Genomic DNA, 23,403 nt, shown 5'->3' on the forward strand with positions numbered 1-23,403 from the left:
CACCTTCAAAGGAATGAACATCTTGAAAGTGAGGGTACTGTTTTCAGTTTGGGATCAATGGAAGATCCTTCTTCCACTGTAACACATTATAATGTGTTTTGATGCTCTATGTTTTTTGGTGATAAATGAACGCATTGAGAGACACCAACCTTTACAAACAACCTTTAATACTTCCATTCTTTTCTATTACATTAAAATAATATGTCCTTGAAATAAAGATGCAGACGTAGAGAATGGACTTGAGGACACGGGGAGGGGGAAGGGTAAGTGGGGACAAAGTGAGAGAGTAGCATTGACATATATACACAACTAAATGTAAAACAGGTAGCTAGTGGGAAGCAGCTGCATCGCATGGGGAGATCAGCTCGGTGCTTTGTGACCACCTAGACGGGTGGGATAGGGAGGGTGGGAGGGAGACGCAAGAGGGAGGGAATATGGGGATATATATATATACATGTATATATGTATATATATGTATATATGTATATGTATATATATATACATATAGCTGATTCACTTTGTTATACAGCAGAAACTAACACAACATTGTAAAGCAATTATACTCCAATACCGATGTTAAAAAAAATAATATGTCCTTGAGAAGCATTTATAACCATTAATTGGTTTGTCTTTAATGAAGATATAGAATTAAAATCTAAAGTCCATTGATAAGGATCAGGTTGAATTGTTAGCTATGTTAAATGGGATCGTGTAGCATGCCAAAATTCCTTTAGAATATATTCATTCTAATTTAGGTCATCCTGGGAAGCGGGGGAAAGAAATGGACTTTACTGAATTCAGATTGTACTTACGAGCTATGTGATCTTGAGCAAGTTACATACAAAACCTCTCAGCATTAGTTTCCTTATCTATAAAAGAGGGAATAACAGCTAATATCAACCTCATGGGCAAGTGTAAGAAATAAATAAAACAGAGATAAAATATACAAAAAGCTTAGCAGAGTGATTGGCCCATCGGGAATAATCAAAAAATGGTAGTTATAAAAGCAAAAATAATATGTAATAAACTAATTAGATGGAATAATTACCACATCAATCTAGATATTATGTAACCCAAACACTCCTGCACAACGGAATGCATTTTATCAGGTTACTAAAGATTTGTTGCCCGGTATACTTTATCTCATGTTTGTTGTTCAGGTATCTATTCTTTCAGAGTCAGATCACATTACTGAATCAGAAGAGAACAGCTACTCAAGAAATACTGAGGCTCAGATTTAGCTACAGGGTTTGAATTCTGCATTTCTTCTCTCTGGCATTAGGAATATTTGCTTTTAGTTTTACAGGTAAAAGAACATTTATATATATATATGTAGAAAAAGCTAGCTAATGTGAAGGCAAGGAAAGAACTCCTTAGTCCGAAAACTCATCTTCTATACTAAACATTTAAAACCCCATTAATAGTAACACTTTTTCTAGGCCTTTTCAAAATGAGACCTGCTATTGGTTTGTTTTCTTTTTATTATGGAAAATTTCAAAACTAAACAGAAGTAGTCAGCACAGTATAATGATCCTCATGTACTCATCACCTGGTTTTGACAATTACTAACTCACTTCATCTATACTCCTACTTCCTTTCCCCCTCACACACTATTCTGAAGCAAATCCCAGGCATATTATTTCATCTGCAATTATTTCAGTACATATTTCTAAAAAATAAGGACTCAAAAAACACAGCCACAACATCATCACTACAAATAATAATTAGTCCTTAGTAACATCAAATATCCAATGTTTAAATTTTTTGGTTGTCTATAAATGACATAAACATATGCTATTGTTCTTTTTCAGACTGCTTATTTGAATCGAGATGCAAATGACTGTACACGTTACAGCTGGATGATATGTCTCTTATCTTTCAACCTCTATGTCTCTCCTTCAGCTCTATTTATTTCTTGCAATTCATTTGTTGAAGAAATTAGGTCCTGCATATTTTCCCCACTGTTTGGATTTGCTGCTTGCATCCCTGTTGAGTCATTTAACATGTTCTTTACCATATTCTTCTGTGCCCTACATTTCCTGTAATTTGATAAATCTGATATAGAGGCTTGATCAGATTCAGGTTCTATTTTGTTGGCAAGACTTCTTCACAGGTGACGATATAGTCTTCCATCAGGACACACATAAAGTGTGGTTGTCTCTCTTGTGATACTAGCAGCCATTGGTGATCAATGTCTAGATCCATTAATCCATTAGGGGGTTGCAAAAATAGTGATATTCTAATAATAATTCAATCATTCCTATTTCTTTCATTTTTATTTTTTTTTGGCTGTGTTGGGTCTTCGTTGCTGTGTACAGGCTTTCTCTAGTTGCCGTGAGCGGGGGCTACGTGAGCGGGGGCTACTCTTTGTTGCGGTGCGTGGGCTTCTCATTGCAGTGGCTTTTGCTGTGGAGCATAGGCTCTAGGCGCGCGGGCTTCAGTAATTGCAGCACGCAAGCTCAGTAGTTGCGGCTCACGGGCTCTAGAGTGCAGGCTCAGTAGCTGTGGCGCAGGGGCTTAGCTGCTCCGCGGCATGTGGGATCTTCCCAGACCAGGGATCGAACCTGTGTCCCCTGCATTGGCTGGTGGATTCTTAACCACTGCGTCACCGGAGAAGTCCCTCTATTTCATTATTTTTAACTGAAATACTTCTATAAGGAGAAATTTCCCCTGATCTACTACTTGGAAATTTGGCTTTACCTGCTGTTGTTTTCTTGGAGAAGGGTAACATATTAATTAACACATTGGCAGTGACTAACTTATCCTATAAAAAGATGCGATGAATCATTTTCTTTATGATTGTAGAAACCCTCACCTTGAAGGAAAGGGAGAATATAACTGCAACTGAAGGAGAGGAAGTAAATGGTGATCAAAAACCTGAGATATCTGGGAAGAGAAGAAAGAAACACAGACGCTTAAAGGTAACACTTTGCTAAGTCTGTTCTTATCTGGCATATAAATTCCTATTTGGAAGCCCACCTTAAGGCTTTGAATACTATCAATATTTACTTACTGAGGTGTCCTGCATTCTTATCTCCTGTTCAGATCTCTCCCCAGACTTTGCACAGCTGTCAACTCTACCTGAAAAAAAAAAAAAAAAAACTCTACCTGACATGGCAACTTTGATGTCTAAAAGACATTTCAGAGTTAACATATCTAACATGGAACTTTTAGTTTCACCTCAAAATTGTGACTCAGATCTTCCCTATTTTACTAAACGGCAGTACCATCCACCAGTTACTAAAGCCAAAATGACAGGAGTAGTCTTTGATTCCTTCTTTTCTCCAATCCCTATAATCAATGAATCACCAAGTGCTGTTCATTTTGAGATTATTAACTTCTTCTTTCTATTATTAATGACACCACCCTAAACCAAGTCACAGCTGTTGAGAAACAATTGTGCTATTACAATAAGTCTTCTGGCATCCCTGCTGACATGTTGGCCTCCTCCGGAACATTCTCCACAAGAAGGGAGAGTGATCTTTCTAAAATGTTAATCAAGGATCATGAGCTGATAATTGTTGAAGCTGTGTGATGGATTCATTATACTAATTTCTTCCCCTCTTTATGTGTTTGAAATTTTCCAAATTAAAAAAATAAAATGTTATTCTGATTATTTATCTTAACTTCTTACTATTTTACTTCTCGGCTGACTCCTCTATGTTCTTAAAATAAAACCAGATGGCTGTGAGCCCCAGCCAGCCCTCAGTCTACATGTCCAGCTTTATCTGATGCCACTCTTCTTGCTCAGGCTGCCCAGGCCATAACCTGTCAGTTCTGAGAACCCTTTAAGCTCTTTCTTATCTTAGAGCATTTGTACTTTTTATCCCCTCTACCAGAAAATGATCATTCCCTAGCTCTTTGCAAGGCTGGCTCCTTCTTCTTCCTTCAGGTCTCAGCAAAACTTCACCTCTTTAGAGAGGCCTTTCTTAACCACTCAATCTAAATTAGATCTTACTTCACCACTACTCTCTGTCACATTATTCAGTTTATTTTATACCTTACCACAATTTCTAATTATCTTGTTTGTTTACATTTATATAAATATACTTACTTGTTTATTATGATAAGAAATTAACTTGAATGAATATTTAAAGGTATGTGAAGGCATATACCCACTCACATTCTGTTCTATTCTATTCATGTTATAATTCCACTTCTTTGAGAAACTGGTGGATAGAATATAAATTTTTTTTTTTTTTTTTTTTGCGGTACGTGGGCCTCTCACTGTTGTGGCCTTTCCCGTTGCGGAGCACAGGCTCCGGACGCCCAGGCTCAGCGGCCATGGCTCACGGGCCCAGCCGCTCCACGGCATGTAGGATCTTCCCGGATTGGGGCACGGACCCATGTCCCCTGCATCGGCAGGTGGACTCTCAACCACTGCGCCACCAGGGAAGCCCCATAGAATATAAATTTTAATAATCTTGCTTCATAAACAAAATAAGATTTTGATTAGGAGAGTAACTTCTTGAAATTGAAATTTTAGGAAGAGAGTGATATGAAATTTGGATTGGTGAAGAAGAACATGGAATTAGAAATCTCTATTTGAATATAGTCTCTCTTTGATTCTAAACTGCCCAATATTTTTAAGTGCTGAATAATTTTAAGTGACAGTCATTGTTTGATTTAAATGTCTAACCTCTGAAATTATATTTTGTATTATTAACATGACACCTCTCTCATTTTTATGACCAATACATTTATGTTTTATCAGCTGTTAATTTCAGGCAATTCTCCTACTGGTATGATAAAGAACTCAGTAGTTTTGCAGATTCTGTCCTCTCCCCATCATCGCCCTGACTCAAGAGTCATAGGATTCATTTAAATTTAGTTAGACCAAAAGCATACATAAGCCAGCCTACCAAACCAGGGAGCAGATGGAAATTGTCTGCCAGTAATCTAAAGGATGTCCCTGGCATGACAGAATTTTAGAACTGGAAGATATCTTAGAGATCATGTAATAATCCAAAGCGCTCATTTTAAAGGGGGTGAAACTGTTGTTCTAACAGGTTTACAGACTTACTTTTCCCAAAATAAAAGATAATATCCTAATCTGGTCATTCAAGTCATTGTCAGAAGACCCTTACGGAATTGTATATTAAATCTTTATCATATCAAAATCTGGAACACAGGGCTTTTATGTCATAAGTCCATGATTTTCAGTATAGTAAGATAACACTTCCTTCTCCCTCCTTTCCAGCACCTTTGGAGCCTTAAGTCTTTTCAAATTATTCCAGTGACCTCTGCTGTTCCTGAGATAGTATCAACACTTCAATATTTTCTTGTTTTAAAAAATGGTTTGATTTACTAACATGCCAAACTAATAGTACATAAACTCAACAGAACACATTTCATATTGGCACCTCCTTCAAGTCTATTAGCCCAAGGTGGGTTACTAGCTGCACAGAATTTAAATTTTGTTAAGATTCTTTGAAAAAGTTACTTGTAGATTTGACGGGTGTTGTGAGTAAAGAAGATGGACATCTCTTCGTAAAATAAATCGGTACCCAAATCGATAATGCTGTGGTGGGCTGGTGGCAACGCTGATTAAGCATTTATGGGGCTCAAGTCCATTATAGCCACTGAGCACTCTGATGCACAAAACATTTTAGAAGCTAGAAAGAATTCAGTACCCCCTTGTAGAAGGACTTGCATTTCACATAGTTAAGGGGCCCAGGGCAAGGCTTTATAATCTATTTGCTCCATATAACTTGGATATGTCACCACAGCAGTTTTCCCAGCTGCTGCTGACAGCCTCACTTGCCTGTTCAGACAGTGATGGACCCTAACCATCTCCTTGTTTAGGGTTTTAAAACATGCCCATAAGACGACAGGGGCCTTGAAAGCCCATTTAGATCCTTTCCTCTCTTCTGGCGGAACCACACCCAAACCATTCCAACCAGATGAAACTCACTCCTGGTTTTACATACGTAGCAGAGAGATTCCATAACATTTCATCTGGGCACTCACAGTGGGCAGAACTCTGGTGGCAATTCCATCCCTCACTGCAGGACTCTGACATCCCAGAGTTGCAGCCAATTTCCTTCCTGACCGCTGAAACCCAGCTAAGCAGCTCGGAGGGCTCTGCCACGACCCCCAACCGGGTGGACTGGCCTCGACCAAACGGGTGGCCCCAGCACACATGCGGGGCGTGGCCCGGGGCTGCAAAGGTGTCCAGAAAGTAGGGGACCCGGGGTCGCAACGGGAGGGGCAGGGTGGGCGCGCGCCGCTCTCGCGAGAGCTCACGGGGTAGGGGCAGCGAGGGGATGGAGACGAAGTGCCGGGGGAGCAGCACTGCGGTCGCGGTTGTTGTTCTCTGTGGAGGAGGCGAGTGGCCCTTTCTCCGCCCCTTTTTGCTTCTCCTCCCACTGAGTGATTCAAGCCTTGCGCTTCCCACTTCCGCACCCTCTGCCAGCCATTGGAACTAGCAAAGCCGAACAAGTTGCGGCCGCCGAGCAGCCGGCGCTCCCCGCCTCCTCATCCTCTCCTCCTTCTCCTTCTTCTCCTTGCCTGGCCGCCGACGTCGCCGCCACCCCGAGGCCTCGCGACCGCCGAGCCCGCAGCCCACGCCACGGCCGACATGAGCTTCTTGTTGTGAGTAGCCAGGCCCAGCGCGCACCGGCTTTGTTCAGGAGACCTGGGCCGCGGGTCCCCCACCCTTCTCCCAGCTTTGCCCCTAGCTGCTTGACCCGGGCGTTCCCACCCACCAGGTCTCGGGGAACCTGCCCCGAATGCTCGCGTTGCCTGACCGCCGCCGCCTCCCCGGCCCGCTTCGAGCAGGCGGGGAATCCTCCGGCCCCCAAGGAGGCTCTCTTTCTCCCCGGACCCCAAGTCCCGACACACCCCGATGCCCGCGCCCGCATTTCTCCATCACCCCAACCTTTCCTCTCGCTCTTCTCTTGCGTTTGTTTGTTTGTTTGCGCGCTCTATATAGATACCTCCCACTCTTCCGCAAGACCCGTATCCGACGCGTGCCCGGTCGTCTGCCTCCGTCTCCCCTGTTCATTGCTTTTATTTCTGGATCCCAAGCACAGAAGATAGAGCTTCTACTTTCTTCTGTCACCCTAGGATCCTTTTCATCCCCCACTTAGGTTTTAGGAGTGGGAAGTTGGGGTGACAAGTCTTGTGGATTTTACACAACGCGGCTGCTTGCGCGTCAGGATCCTCTGGTGACAACCTGGGGTCTTGGGGACTGGAGCGCCTTGCTTTCCCGAGGCGCCCCTCCTCCCAGCGTGCTCCCCTGAAGAGTATGGGCTCTATCTTTTTAGACAACCACCATATAGGGTCTGGGTAGTGTGCCGTGGGTTGATTAGGGAGTTGTTTTGCAAATCATTTGTAAATGCCAACTCAACGTCACATTTAGTGCTCGTCATTATTTCCCTTATCGTTTATTGCAGACGAGTTGAGGGGGATGGGCAGAAAGATGGGGTGGCCGGATGGGAGTATGGTGGCAGCAGACAAGCCTCAGGTCCTCCGAAAACAGGACCTTACACCCTGGGAAATTACTCTTTTGAAGGCTTCGCTGTGATTCACCTCTGTTTAATCTGTGGTTAGAAAGCTAATAAAAACTCGGAGATTGAAACCCACCCCATATGCTCCTTTACCGTTGTGGAGAAAATTAGCATTTAAAGATTTTCTTCTTTCCCCACCTCCCATAATTTTTCGTCATCACATTGGCACCTGAATCCTGAGAATTTAATTAACCCTTATTTTCACAAGCTTATATCTAGAATGTTAATCCTTTTTAGGGTGTTTAAGCAAAACTGAGCCATCACAGAGGCTAACCGGCAGGTGGACTTGCTAACATTTCTAATATGCACAGGGGTTGCCTGGCTTGTGTCAACCTGCCTAACACATTTGAGTTTATGAAACCTCTTTCTTAGGCTCATCCTAGAAGTTGATTCTGAGTTTGTCAGATAGGTAGTACTAGATGAGAGGACTGAGTGATTTCATAAACGTCTTTGCTTCCTATTTTAGTTTGAATCAAGATAGCCAAGCATCTCCACTTGAAACTTCTCATCTTGAGTATTTTTTGCATTGCTGTTTTTTGATTTTTTCAAGAATTTAAAAGCTGTCTTTGAAAAAAGCTGTCTAGATATGTCCTTGACTGCTTCTGATGGGCCTGTGTCTCTTGGAACTCATAGCTAAAATTGTTTGAAGCAGGGAAGAACCATATTTGGCTGAAACTAGGGGATAGAGAAGGTTTGGGTGGTATTTTCTGAATATAAATACAATAGTATCCTGCTTTTCCATGGCTCAGTAATAATTACAGAAATGTAATGGATAAGTTCATTATCCTGAAGCGTATTAGCTGCATAAGAAGAATCTTGCCATAACTAATGTGGATAGCACATTAGAGGGTTTGTACTATTTGGAACACAATTTTTCAGTCAGGTCACACGTAGCAGTTAATAAATTCTCAAGATATTTTGCCCGTGTGCTGCTTGACAGTCCAAAAAAGTTAATCTAATATTTTTGGTTTTGATTTTTGTCCACTGATAGTTTAAAATCTGAAGTGAACACCTCGTAAGTAGAAATAATTATTACCAGAAGTGAAAGAACAAAGTTTTGGTTATCTATTATTTGGTATAATTTCCTGAATCTTATTTCTGTACCAACAGATAAGCAGAGAAAATAAGAGTTGCAGTTTAGGAGTTAAATACAAATATTTCTCTCCAGTTCTTGGAAGCTTATTTGTAAAGCGGCTATAAGTGGATGAAACTGCAAAAATAAGGGCAATGTGAGATAGGGTTATGAAGTTGATGACTCATAACTCTTGAGGGCTTTAAGATAGAAGAAAAGAATTATTGATTTAAAAAACATCATTCAGGGCTTCCCTGGTGGCGCAGTGGTTGAGAGTCCGCCTGCCGATGCAGGGGACACAGGTTCGTGCCCCGGTCCGGGAAGATCCCACATGCCGTGGAGCAGCTGGGCCCATGAGCCATGGCCGCTGAGCCTGCGTGTCCGGAGCCTGTGCTCCGTAACGGGAGAGGCCACAGCAGTGAGAGCCCCGTGTACTGCAAAAAACAAAACAAAACAAAAACGAAATAAAAAACATCATTCATTGTGCAGGCACTGGTGTAGGCACTGGTTCAGAATAAATTTGCACTGCTTTGATTCTAACTGGGACAAACCTTTGGTTGTGCTGCATATTGGCCTGTGTGTGTCTTCAGATTAAGCTAAACTCCCAGATAGTGCATACAAAAACTTCACAGGAACCTAATTTAACTTTATAGACTCAAATCTTTAAACACATCCATAGTACCTTCTGTGTGCTAGGCATTGTGCAAGATGTGAGACTCTAGAAATGGTAGACAGTGTATAAACAGTCATCTGTAATAGACGCAATACAAGCATAGGGGTCCAAAGAATACAGAGTGTTCTATTTGAACAGAGGGAAGATTTCATGGAAGAAGTGATGGATAGTTAATGGAAGGTATAACAAGAGTTCTCTAAAAGGGTAAGGGGAAATGGGAGATTTCAGTTAGAGGAAACATCATGGGGGCATGAAATTGCCTGTGAATTCTCCATTTTCAGGTTTGTTCAAGAGGCTGTAGAATTTGGGAGCTAGATGGGGTCTATCAGTAACACAGCTTACTCCTCTCTTTTTTGCTAAAGCGGCAAAATCACCAACCTCACGTTACTGGCCTAATTATTGGCCTGGGTAGAATTGGAACACAGGTCTCTTGACTTAGGGTTTTTCCTCTCCTGACATTTTATGCATATAAAATTGAGGGAGATTTAGGATCAGAGTGAGTTCTTAACAGTCATTCAAAAAATATATAGAGTGTTCTCTATGTTTCTAGCATTTTTAGATTGCAAGTCTCTTCTGACATGGAATTCCACAGAAACATTTGACTAGGAAAAAACCAAGGTGTAATTTCCTAATGTAAGACTGCTTGGTTGGAACAGAGCTAGAACAAATACAATTAACTTTAAAACAGAAGTTTGTAGGAAGGTGATTTAGGAATGAGAATGAATATAAACCAGGTCTGTTTCTGTATAGGAAGAAACAAAGAGGTTGGGGAAGGAAGGAAATATTTATTGAACATTATGCTAGACAGCTGCCATTTGTGTTTTCAGAAGAATAGCAATTTGGGAAAGGGGACACAGGGTTTTAGCTGTGTTTATATGTGTCTCTCTCTGTCTCCTTCTTCTACTTCTCTCTTCTCTCTTACCTCCTTCTTTCCTCCAAACACCTCCCCCCACCCCGTCCCCCATACCAGCATCTTTGTTTTCAGGCAGATGATTCAACTGATTTTAGTGCTTCAATATCCTCACCTGTAAAAGAAATTAATAATAAAAATAGCCTGCTAAGTGCTTACCATGTGCCAGACACCAAATGCTTTAGATAAGTAACTCAATTTAATAACTAGCAGGAACCCCATTTTTACAGATGAAGAAACTGGCAAAGAGATGTTAAATAATTTGTTCAAATTATGTAGCTAGTCAGTGGGGTCGCTGGGATTTGAATCCTGGCAGTCTAGATCCAGAGAACCTACCTCATATTACCTTATATCTAATTGATAAAATTATATAAAAAGGTGGTATTCATATAGGCCTTGTTTTTAAGAGAAGTCTTTCATGACCAGGTATTAATATCTCATACTGTGAGGACTGCTTTCTAAGGGTCATCAGGAATATAATGGTGGAAGAGAAAATAGAAACCTTTAAATTTAAATAATACTTTAAGATTATTTTTGACTTTTATTTTTAGTGTAAGAATAATACTAGTTGATTCACTTTGTTATACAACGGCAACTAACAACAATGTAAAGCAATTATACTCCAATAAAGATGTTTAAAAAAAAAAGAAATAATACACATGTTGGAGTAATCACAAAATACTTTTAAGAAAAGGAAGAAAATAAAAATCTCTCATAATCACACCTTCAGAGATAACTATTGTATTTTGTGATATCACTTCCTAATCTTTTCTGTCACGTTTTTGTTTGTACATATGTAAAAATACACAAATGGATCCCTACTGTCCATAGACCAGGTTTTTCACTTGTGAATTTTTTATGTCAGTATACTTCTACAGCATCACTTTGAGTGGCTGTTGACCAAGTATTATCTTTGCAGTTTTGTTATCTGACCAACCAATTTAATAAGTTATGCTTTTTCGGGGGTGGGGGGGAGGGAGTTGAAGTAAGTATGGTCATCTTTTCAGAATTATAGTTTTGGGAATTGCAAATATCAATACTTGGCTGTCCTTAGTTTACTCTTACCATCTGATACAGGATTGCTTTTGTTTTACATTACAGAGTGCAAAATAATTACTATGTGATTACTTTTGCCATTAACGACTTTTTTTCCTTGATGTACTTGAAGAGTTTTTGTATCTTTGGAGTTTCTGAGATATGAAAGCACATGTAGTACTTGTCTTCAAATGTATATTTGACTAGGAGGTATTGAAGCAGAATACGTGTGTTACTTCTTGAAAAATACAAGAAAAATGGTACCTATTAGGAATGTTAAGTCTATAGAGAAGTTTTAAACTCTCCTTTCTTCCAACATTGCATTTTTTAAAAGGTTGAGATATAATTGATGTATAACATTAGTTTCAGGGGCATAACCTCCATTTTTGTTTTGTATCAATTAACTAACTTACGGCCATCTTTTATAGTATGCTTAATTAAAGTGTAGCTGTGAAACCTGTTCATTTGCAGAAGTGATTTTTAAGTTTTATTTTGAAACATTTTCAAATTTTTAGAAAAGCTGCAAAGAATAGCACAAAGAACTCCCATATATTCCTTATCCAGAGAACCCATTTAGTTTCATCAGTTGCTCCAATAATGTCATCCTCAGCAAAAGGATCCAGTCAGGAATCGTGTATCATACCCAGTTTTGTGTGCACTGCCTTCTTCAAACTGAAACATTACCTTAGTTTTTCCTTGAGTTTCAGGATTTTTATATCTTTGAGGACTACAGGCCAATCATTTTGTAGAATATCTCTCAGTTTGAGTTTGTCTGGTGTTTGCTTGTGGTGAGACCTGGTTGTGCATTTGAGGCACAAGTATCACAGGTGTGATACATGTTTTTCTTACAGCATCTTATCAGGTGCACATAATGTATGTTTGTCCATTGTTGGAGGTGATTCCTTTGATTCAAGTGTCTATAAAGATTCTCCAGTATAAAGTTATTACATATTTTCTTTTTGTGATTAATATTTTGTCGGCGCTGTTTTGAGATTATGTAACTATCTCCTTCCATTTTCACCTACTAGTTTGAGTGTTCATTGATATTTCTTCTCTATATTACTACTATGATGCTTGCCAATATTCTAATTCTGTCATTGCTTTTACATTTATTATTTGACATTTTTACTGTAAGGGATCACTTATTCTTCCCATTTATTTTTTTAGTATGTGTGAACTCATGGGTTCCTATTTTATTTAATGAGTTATAATCTGTAATCATTATTTATTTTGGTGCTCAAATTGTCTCAGTTTTAGCTAGTTGGAGTCCTGTTCAGACTGGCTTCTGTGTCCCTTTGATTTGTTCCTGTCTTTCTCTGAGTATCCGTTACTTTCCGGCACAATCAGATATTCCAGGTTTATCTTTTTTTTTAAAAATTTATTTATTTAATTAACTTATTTTTGGCTGCATTGGGTCTTTGTTGCTGTGTGTGGGCTTTTTCTAGTTAAAGTGAGCAGGGGCTACTCTTCGTTGCGGTGCACAGGCTTCTCATGTGGTAGCTTCTCTTGTTGTGGAGCACGGGCTCTAGGCGCGTGGGCTTCAGTAGTTGTGGCACACAGGCTCAATGGTTGTGGATCACAGGCTCAGTAGTTGTGCCTCGCGGGCTCTAGAGTACAGGCTCAGTAGTTGTGGTGCAGGGGCTTAGTTGCTCCACAGCATGTGAGATCTTCCCAGACCAGGGCTCGAACCCGTGTTCCCTGCATTGGCAGGCAGATTCTTAACCACTGTGTCACCAAGGAAGTCCCCCAGGTTTATCTTATACTTTCTCTGCCTCAGTCCTGGAACTGGCCATTTCTCTAAGGGCCTTGGTTCTGGCCAGTGATGAATAGTATTTGGAAACCAGAATTTAGGTGATAGGTGTGCTTATTACTACATATGTTTTGCTGCTCCCAGGCCCTCTCATTGGACAATGCTAGAAAATACATACCCATACAAATTTACATCCAAATATTTTATTCTTTATCTATCCATATATACCCAATGAGTTCACACTAATTCCTGCAATTCTGAGCACAGGGTTCATCCTAGTCTTATCCCTTTATGTGTTTTTCACTTTCTCCTTTGTCAGTGAGAAACCTTGCTCCCATTATCCTCAATATACTTATTTGTTCAGACCTCTGTAAATATAGCTATTCTTCTAACTCTGCCTGGCCACCTTCCATGTGGCTTGGCCTTCAGTTGTTATCCAGCCACCATTACTCCTCTCCTGAGCATGTGTGGACCCCTCCTTCGGCCATATTAAGGATGAAAGTAGTCTGAGACTCCACTATGTGTGGTATGAGTGTGATAGTAATCTAATTTTTTCCCCCATGAATCCTGTGTTTAGGACCAATACCTCAGAGATGTTGGGAGGATTAGATATCCTGAACGTAAAAGGCCTAGCTCAATGTGCAGCAGTGATATCTAGCTCACTGTCAATATCTCAACAGTGTGATGGTTGCTTGTAGCTGTTATTATTTTTTATAAACATAGTCATCATTTCTGATTACTAAATCATAGCCAATTTCTGTAGGTTTATTATCATATGTATTGGTGCTACTTTGATTTTCTGAAGTTAGAACTTAAAAGCAGAAGCTTGAAGGTAAACATTATTTGGATAATAGTCTAAGTACCTCATAGTCAAGCAGCCTTATTAATATTTGTAATGGAAAGACTGAATCTTATTTTATTGCTACTGTTGTTTTATTTTTTTCCCTAAGTTCTCTTGTTATCAAATTGAAATTTGATGAGAATAGTTCAGTAGTTACAGTATTGGGTGTTAATTTTTGTGTGTTTCTTTGTAGAAATAGTTAATGGTTTAACTTAAATAATTTCTTAGTATTCAGTATAAACATAGAATAAAGTGGAAACAGTAGGGGTAAAAGTCTTTTATGGCAACTTTTCTGGTATCTCGATGCCCAGATCATGTTCCACACAGATGGGCAGCAGCATGACCTTCTCTTTAGAGAATCTGTTTGTTTGCTGGTGCCCTGTAGCATTAGATTTAACTAATGAAATAGCTCTTTGTTTAAAAACTCCCTGTTGGTTATAGGTTGTACTCATGTATGCCTGGTTCCGTTCTCCCTAACCCTTCCCCACACCCTGCCAAATGTTCAACTGGTTCTCTTATTTTCAACTCTTAGAAATTGTACTTTTGAGTCAGTGAATAACACCGATTTGTCAAAACTGAAGACTCAACCGGAACACAGCATTGTTTTGAGGACTGATGCTTGTGTTTCCTCTCTATTGTTAAGGACTCCCAAAGGGGTCTTATTTGTCAGAATGTTCAAGCTTTTAATCAGTCCTTTGTTAACCTTGTCAATTTTTAATTTGGGAAATGGCAAGTTATCAAGAACTGAAATAAAAAAAATTTTTTTTCAGATTGTAGTTAGAGCCAAACTATAACCAAAAAGTACAATTCTAAGTGGCTAGACATTTGGGAACCAAAATGTTCCTCAATTGAGCTGTATTAATTTTAGCTTTTGCCAATCTTGAGAAAGAAAAATGGAGCTGGAGGAATCAGGCTCCCTGACTTCAGACTATACTACAAAGCTACAGTAATCAATACAGTATGGTACTGGCACAAAAACAGACATATAGATCAGTGGAACAGGGTAGAAAGCCCAGAGATAAACCCATGGACATATGGTCACCTTATCTTTTTTTTTTTTTTTTTTTTTGCGGTACGCAGGCCTCTCACTGTTGTGGCCTCTCCCGTTGCAGAGCACAGGCTCTGGAAGCGCAGGCTCAGTGGCCATGGCTCATGGGCCCAGCCGCTCCGTGGCATGTGGGATCTTCCCGGACTGGGGCACGAACCCACGTCCCAGCATTGGCAGGCAGACTCTCAACCACTGTGCCACCAGGGAAGCCCTGGTCACCTTATCTTTGATAAAGGAGGTAAGAATATACAATGGAGAAAAGACAGCCTCTTCAGTAAGTGGTTCTGGGAACACTTGACAGCTGCATGTAAAAGAATTAAATTAGAACCCTTCCTAACACCATGCACAAAAATAAACTCAAAATGGATTAAAGACCTAAATGTAAGGCCAGACACTATAAAACGCTTAGAGGAAAACATAGGCAGAACACTCTGTGACACAAATCACAGCAAGATCCTTTTTGACCCACCTGCTAGAGAAATGGAAATAAAAACAAAAATAAGCAAATGGGACCTTATGAAACTTAAAAGCTTTTGCACAGCAAAGGACACCATAAACAAGACCAAAAGACAACCCTCAGAATGGGAGAAAATATTTGCAAATGAAGCAACTGACAAAGGATTAATCTCCAAAATTTACGAGCAGTTCATGCAGCTCAATAACAAAAAAACAAACAACCCAATCCAAAAATGGGCAGAAGACCTAAATAGACATTCCTCCAAAGAAGATATGCAGATTGCCAACAAACACATGAAAGATGCTCAACATCACTAATCATTAGAGAAATGCAAATCAAAACTACAAGGAGTTATCACCTCACACCAGTCAGAATGGCCATCATCAAAAATCTACAAACAATAAATGCTGGAGAGGGTGTGGAGAAAAGGGAACCCTCTTGCACTGTTGGTGGGAATGTAAATTGATACAGCCACTATGCAGAACAATATGGAGGTTCTTTAAAAAACTGAAAATAGAACTACCATATGACCCAGCAGTCCCACTCCTGGGCATATACCCTGAGAAAACCATAATTCAAAAAGAGTCATGTACCACAATGTTCATTGCAGCACTGTTTACAATAGCCAGGGCATGGAAGCAACCCAAGTGTCCATCAACAGATGAATGGGTAAAGAAGATGTGGCACATGTATACAATGGAATATTACTCAGCCATAAAAAGGAACGAAATTGAGTTATTTGTAGTGAGATGGATGGACCTAGAGTGTGTCATACAGAGTGAAGTAAGTCAGAAAGAGAAAAACAAATCCCGCATGCTGACACATATGTATGGGATCTAAAAAAAAAAATAGTACTGATGAACCTAGGGGCAGGACAGGAATAAAGACGCAGATGTAGAGAATGGACTTGAGGACACAGGGAGGGGGAAGGGTAAGCTGGGACGAAGTGAGAGAGTGGCATGGACATACATACACTACCAAATGTAAAATAGATAGCTAGTGGGAAGCAGCCGCATAGCACAGGGAGATCAGCTCAGTGCTTTGTGACCACCAGAGGGATGGGATAGGGAGAGTGGGAGGGAGACCCAAGAGGGAGGGGATATGGGGATATATGTATACGTATAGCTGATTCACTTTGTTATACAGCAGAAACTAACAACACTGTAAAGCAATTATATTCCAATAAAGATGTTATAAATAAATAAAGAAAAACGGGGAAAAATTTTAGCTTTTGCTCAAATGGTAGCATGTTTATAAGCTGTTGGGAATGTATTGTCACGTGATAGCTGTAGGTTCTAGAGATATCTTTACCTTTTTTGTGTGTGTCATTCAGTATTAAGAAAGTATCACTGTCATTTTATTTAGCACCGTTGGGACTAAAGGCTACTCTTGACCCTCTGGTGACAGAAGGCCACCCCCAGGACTGAAGAGATCATAACTATGCATAACTATAACTCTTTTTTAAAAAAAAATTTTAAATATGTTTATTTCTGGATTCTTTTTGACCACACTGCATGGCTTGTGGGATCTCAGTTCCCCGACCAGGCATTGAACCCTGGCCATGGCAGTGAAAGCACAGAATCCTAACCACTAGGTCATGAGGGAACTCCCATAACTATAACCCTTGAGAAGTCTACTTTAGACACTTAAAGTGAGGAGCTTTGGCGTCACTTAGGAGCATGTTAGAAATGCAAGATTTCAGACTCCAATCCTTGAAATAGAATGCATTTTAATAAGATCCCTTACTTTAAAGAGCACCTTCAAGTTTTAGAAGCTTTAGACAATAGTAAGTCGATGGATGCCTGTGCATTGAGTTAAGTAATTCAAAGTAAGGTAAAGGAGAAAAAAAAATCCTTGGGATTCAGTATAATACTACCTTTGAGAGACTCTGTGAGGCCCTGACAAAGATTCTTTGCCTGACCAAACTTTGGTCAGGTCTTGAACTTTCTAATAGGTCCATCTGTGCACTTCCTTGTAAAGTCTAGTTTTAGCGAGAACCCTGCTAGTCAGGTTAACCACAATCCCCTACCACCATCAACATCTGATCAGCTTCCTACTCCGCCACCATCCCTCAGGTGATGTATGGATCACCCCTGCCTGTCTTCAGCAAGAATCCTGTTAGGTCAGGGGCTTCCCTGGTGGCGCAGTGGTTAAGAATCTGTCTGCCAATGCAGGGGACACGGGTTTGAGCCCTGGTCCTGGAAGATCCCACATGCCGCAGAGCAACTAAGCCTGTGCACCGCAACTGCTGAGCCTGCAAGCCACAACTACTGAGCCCACGTGCCACAACTACTGAAGCCTGTGCACCTAGAGCCTGTGCTCGGCAACAAGAGAAGCCACCCCAATGAGAAGCCCACGCACCGCAACGAAGAGTAGCCCCCGCTCGCCGCAACTAGAGAAAGCCCGCGCACAGCAATGACGACCCAACACAGCCAAAGATAAATAAATAAATAAATTTATTAAAAAAAAAAGAATCCTGTTAGGTCAGTTTAACCAGAAACACAACACCCCCCGCCCCGTCCCCTTTTCCCCCTGATATTTCCTCTTAGTAATTTTTCTATCCACTCACCCCTGCACCCTGCTTCTTCGTTATATATTCCCTCTTGCCCATGCTGTATTTGGAGTTGAACTCCGTCTCTCTCCCATACTGTAAAATCCCATTGCAGTAGTCCCTATACCTACCTCACTGTTCCTGAATAAAATCTGCCTTACCATCTTTAACAAATGTCAGTGAATTTTTAAAAAAATTTTCTTTAACAGCCCTCAAGGTTAGGTTCTCTGGTTGTCTTTGCACACTTGTAATTATTTATAATTATTATTAAAGGTCTTTTCCCCCTTCCTGGACTGTAAGTTTCATAAGGTTTGTTCACTGTTTTATTTCCCAGCATGTTAGTACCTTGCTTGGCAAATATGTCCTCGATATTTAAATATTTTTGATAGACTAAAGGTTGTCATGGAAAGAACAGTGGCTTGTGAGTGAGGACACCTGGGTTTCAGAGTCTTTGGTCTGTCACTAGCCACGTGACCTTGGGCACGTCACTTAATTTCTTCTGTTTCCTCTGTTTACTGGGAGGAAAGGAATGCCTATTCCGTTGGGTAACTGCGAGAATTAAATGAGAGAATGTATATGGAGGTTTTCAACAACCAGAGGGTCCTGTGCAAACACTGTTAGTATCCTTGCTCATGAAATTCCCAAACCCAGTATGTAAACTCTTTCTGAATTCAAATGTTGTTTAGCTGTGTTAACAAATGCATGGTATTGCTGCATAATATAATAAATATTTATTGGAGTCTCCTGTGTATAAGCAAAGTGTTATTAGGTGCTGGTGGTAGGAGGAGAAAGGTAGGGATTCAGAAATAAATAAGATGTGGTCTCTGTCCTCAAGAATCTTAAAATTGGAGACCAGCATATTACATGGATGTACTCTTCAATAAAATTGTTGTAAACTCATTAGTTTTAAGTCCACTGGCTAATGAAGGTTAAAGATGATTGATATTCCAGTGAGAATACAAACTTCTTTGTTTGTGTAGGTGTGAAATAGTTGCATTCGGTATTTATAAAAGTTACGTGTCTGGTATATTCATGTATTCAAAACAGCAGAAATTTTGCAAATATGTGCTTCTGTATTTTTAGGCAGAGGCCTAAAATATGAATTTGGATGAATTTGGGGGCCTGCCCTGCTTAATTTTGCACTGTTGCCACTATTTCCACTCCAGCATCTTGTTTTTTGATAGGGAAAGCAGGCAGCTGGAATCCTTTGGCCCACTTTCTTCCTGCAATTTACTTGGGCTTCTCAGGTAGGGATTAGAATGGGCTGGAAGTGATTGGCAGAGTCCCAAGGCATAGAGAGCCCACATGATAATGGTGTTTGCTAACACTCCAGCCTCATCTGCTCCTTCCTTCCATGTATTCCCTGCACTGAGCTTAGCCATTTTATTTGCATTTCTTTCAACATGCATTTTTCCCACTTCTGCCTGCTTTTTTAAGTGCTGATCCTGTTGTTCTGGCTGGAGCCCTTCTCCATCCCATCTCCATTTCTTTAGTTCAGGAGCCAAATCTTTTTCCCTGACCTCTGTCCCCTTCCCAATTTGTTCAGTACCATTTCAGTGACCTCCATAGTCCTTATTATAGCTCGTATCAAAAAGATATTGTACTTGTCAGTTTTCAGGCCTTTCTTCCTCATCAGAGTATGTGACCTCTTTGAAGATGCAGCAGTTTCAAAAATTATTTTTAAATCTCTGCCATCTAGCATAGTGCCTGTTATATATTACATACTTGGTAATACAAATTTTTTTATATGGTATCACATGTGGAATCTAAAAAAATGATACAAATGAATTATTTACAAAACAGAAATAGACTCAACAGACTTAGAAAACAAACTTATGCTTACCAAAGGGGATGGGGCGGGGAGGTGCGGGGAGAGATAAATTAGAAGTAAAAAAAATTTTTTTTAAGAAGTCAGTGACATTTTCAAGTATTTACATGGTGGTAGGTGGAGGAGATATGAGTGATTCCCTTCATTCTGCTCTAATTTTTCCCTTCCAAAGACTTTTGGGGAGCTAGAAATAGGTGGCTGTTGAGCACAGAAAGATTTGGAACACCTATTTATTGGATCTTTATTTTACAATTTTGTAGAGACCTTGTTGTTTTACCCTTTTTTCAAGAATCGATATATGCCAGGCACATTCCCTACCTGCCACTGTAAATTGTGTTCCAGTAGCAGTGAACGTGAGTGCTCATATCCCTGCATCTCCACCAGCATCGCACAGCTAGGAATAATAATTGTGAGAGCTTCTTGGGCTTCAAATATATATATATAAATATATATGTATATGTGTAAATATATATAAATATATACATATATATGTAAATATGTCTGTACATATAACCAAGTAAACAGGTTAATAGTAAAGATTCTTCCAAAGAATTTCTGTCCTCTTTCTCTCTTTTCCTTCCTTCTCTCTTTTTTTTTTTTTGTAAATTTTTTGGCCACGCCACGCAGGATGTGGGATCTTAGTTCCCAAACCAGGGATCAAACCCACACCCCCTGCATTGGAAGCACGGAGTCTTAACCACTGGACCGCCAGGGAAGTCCCTCTTCCTTTCTTTTTTAATTGAAGTATAGTTGATTTACAGTGTTGTGTTAGTTTCTGATATACAGCAAAGTGATTCAGTTATACATATATATATTCTTTTTCATATTCTTTTCCATTATGGTTTATTACAGGTTACTGAATATAGTTCCCTGTGCTATACAGTAGGACCTTGTTGTTTATCCGTTTTATATATAGTAGTTTGTGTCTGCTAATCCCAAACCCTTAGTTTATCACTCCTCTACCCGCTTCCCCCTTTGGTAAGCATAAGTTTGTTTTCTATGTCTGTGAGTCTGTTTATGTTTTGTAAGTAAGTTCATTTGTGTCATATTTTAGATTCCACATACAAGTGATATCATATTGTATTTGTCTTTCTCTTTCTGACTTACTTCACTTAGTATGATAATCTCTGGGTCCAGGCATGTTGCTACAAATGGCATTATTTCATTCTTTTCTATGGCTGAGTAGTATTCCATTTTGTGTGTGTGTGTGTGTGTGTGTGTGTACGTACACACACACACACACCCCCCATATTTTCTTTGTCCATTCATCTTTTGATGGACATTTAGGTTGTTTCCATGTCTTGGCTATTGTAAATAGTGCTGCAGTGAACATTAGGGTACATGTATCTTTTCGAATTATAGTTTTCTCCAAATATATGCCCAGGAGTGGGATTGCTGGATCATATGGCAAGTATATTTTTAGTTTTTTGAGGAACCTCTGTACTCTTTTCCATAGAAGCTGCACCAATTTACATTCTTACCAACTGTGTAGGAGGGTTCTCTTTTCTCCACACCCTCTCCACCATTTGCTATTTGTAGACTTTTTAATGTGGGCCATTCTGACCTGTGTGAGGTGGTATCTCATTGTAGTTTTGGTTTGCATTTCTCTAATAATTAGCGATGTTGGGCATCTTTTCATGTGTGTATTGGCCATCTGTATATCTTCTTTGGAGAAATGTCTGTTTGAGTCTTCTGCCCATTTTTGATTGGGTTGTTTGATTTTTTGTTGTTGAGTTGTATGTTCCCTTTATTTCTAATTGCATAGTTAGGGTGTTTGCTTTTATTGTCATCATCCTTTTTTCTCTTTTAATTTAAAAGGGGAAAATTATATCTTTTATGTTAAAATTGAGAATGTAATTTTTTAATAAGTGAAATTTAAAAATTAATAGTCATGAAAAGTAACTGTAGAATATAATTTTAAAATTCTTTAATAACTTGCTAGGAAAATATTACTTTTCTTCAAGATAGGCACAGATTATCTGTAGAGGTGGATTTTACAAAATGAGGTATTTAACTCCAATCGGATTTTTTGTTTCTAAGTTATCTTTCTGATATTTTAATGTGGATAGGAAACTGATAATTTAATGCAAATGATAAACATGTTTGGGAGGCAGATGACGTACCTGGAGCTGTAAAAATGACCTATAGATTCTGGAGGTAGATGTAAAACTGCTTTTCACGGGTTACTCTCAACACATTTATTGTCTTTCTCATGGAGTTTGATAGAGAGCTTCACCAGGGGTTTTCTTTCTGGATTATTTCAAAGTGGAGAATCTTTTCCCCAAACTTTGAGTGAATAGTAGTGTCTAATTGCTTATGAATCTGAAGAATATGCCTTTATGATATGCTTGTTGTTTTTGAGCACTTACAGGTCAAACTATAATAAGCATGGGTAAGTTATGTGTTATAAAAACTCAGAACACTATTACTTTATCAGTAAATACTTTGCATACTTGTGTGTGTGAGGAACCCTGCTAGCCTTAATGAATTTGTTCTTTTTATGGCAGTTCTGATATTTACATTTCACTTAGTTCAAAAAGAAACTGGAGAGAAGAGGGGAAGATTTTTTCATTTAGTTTTATGCGTTTTTTACTTTTTTCTCTTCTTTTATGTTTTTCACTCATTTGTGTTATTCTCTCTTACTTTTAAATAGTCACAGATGAAGCCCTTTCCAGGTACTGGGGAGCATTACTGAATCTCAGATAATGTGAAATGTCACTTTTACAGTTGACTGTATTAGGATTAAAGGGCCTTTTTTTTTTTTTTTAACTTGTATCTTTCCTGGAGTTTTATACAGCCCTTTCTTTGCCGTGTATTCTCAGATTTGGCTGCATCTGTGTATTATTTTCACAGGGACTTTCTTGACATCACACTGATAGCCACCAGCCGTTCTTGTTTTTAGCCTTCCTTTAGAAGTATCATGATTTGTCCTATGCTTGGGCACCATAAGCTCATGCTTAAACCATTGGTGGTCTGAAATATGGAAATCCTTGCTTCTGAACAGAAAGGGAGAATGAAACAATCTTGATTAAAAGAAATATTTTCCCTCAGTTCCTTTATAGAAGAATTCAGTTATTCTTGTGATCTGGAGTGTGTAAGTTGGGTAAAATCGTACTTTTGTGCCTTGTTTTCTTATTTCTAAAAAAGACAGTTTTATATTTGACAACATTCAGTGTTTCTTCCTTATGGTGTTTGAAAAGATTTATGGTGGCTTGTGGGATTGGTAAGAATGAGATTAAATCTCTGGAGAAATAATTTACATTTAGTGATTTTTAGGAATAGAGAAGATTTTGTTCCAACCTCTTATTTTTAGATGAACCAGTTGAGACTCTGGGATCTTGTGATTTTCCAAGGCTACACTTAGTTATATAAACAAATTCTAATGAGACTAATCTTGATTATACCAAGAATTCCAAGTGTCTTACTATTTTAGTTGTATTTTTTGACATTACATGACTTCACACTTTCTACAATTGCTTATTAAAAAAGGACAGTATGGGGCTTCGCTGATGGCGCAGTGGTTGAGAGTCCACCTGCCGATGCAGGGGACACGGGTTCGTGCCTCCGTCCGGGAGGATCCCACGTGCCGCGGAGCGGCTGGGCCCGTGAGCCATGACCGCTGAGCCTGCGTGTCCGGAGCCTGTGCTCCGCAACGGGAGAGGCCACAGCAGTGAGAGGCCCGGACAGTGTGTAGCTATAACAAAGCTTATGTCTATGATGGACCTTC

The 23,403-nt window shown here is 39.6% G+C and overlaps 1 protein-coding gene and 1 long non-coding RNA gene across 4 annotated transcripts in view; one reads left to right on the forward strand and one right to left on the reverse strand.

Moving 5' to 3' along the window:
* Nucleotides 1–520: 520 nt before the first annotated feature.
* Nucleotides 521–7,437, reverse strand: LOC113609851 (uncharacterized). Of its 2 annotated transcripts, XR_003428845.1 has the most exons (4): nucleotides 6,939–7,437; nucleotides 3,014–3,081; nucleotides 2,816–2,886; nucleotides 521–869 (listed from the first exon to the last, which is right to left on the reverse strand). It is a non-coding gene; the product is annotated as an uncharacterized LOC113609851 (long non-coding RNA). The 2 variants fall into 2 exon arrangements; XR_003428844.1 differs by lacking the exon at nucleotides 521–869 and having other exon boundaries at nucleotides 2,568–2,886.
* The window catches only part of MOB1B (MOB kinase activator 1B), a 54,021-nt gene continuing 37,020 nt past the window's right edge, over nucleotides 6,403–23,403 (forward strand). Inside the window, exon 1 of one of the 2 annotated variants that reach the window (XR_003428843.1) lies at nucleotides 6,403–6,594. Coding sequence is in view for 1 of the 2 variants with exons in the window: in XM_027087502.1 (XP_026943303.1) it covers nucleotides 6,581–6,594 (14 nt within the window). In the remaining variant the exon portion in view is untranslated. The remainder of the gene's footprint in view (nucleotides 6,595–23,403) is intronic. The other variant, XM_027087502.1, reaches the window with a different exon arrangement.

The sequence above is a fragment of the Aethalodelphis obliquidens genome, unplaced genomic scaffold, assembly GCF_003676395.1.
Source record: "Aethalodelphis obliquidens isolate GAN/ISIS:26980383/991018 unplaced genomic scaffold, ASM367639v1 scaffold59, whole genome shotgun sequence".
Taxonomy (NCBI): domain Eukaryota; kingdom Metazoa; phylum Chordata; class Mammalia; order Artiodactyla; family Delphinidae; genus Aethalodelphis; species Aethalodelphis obliquidens.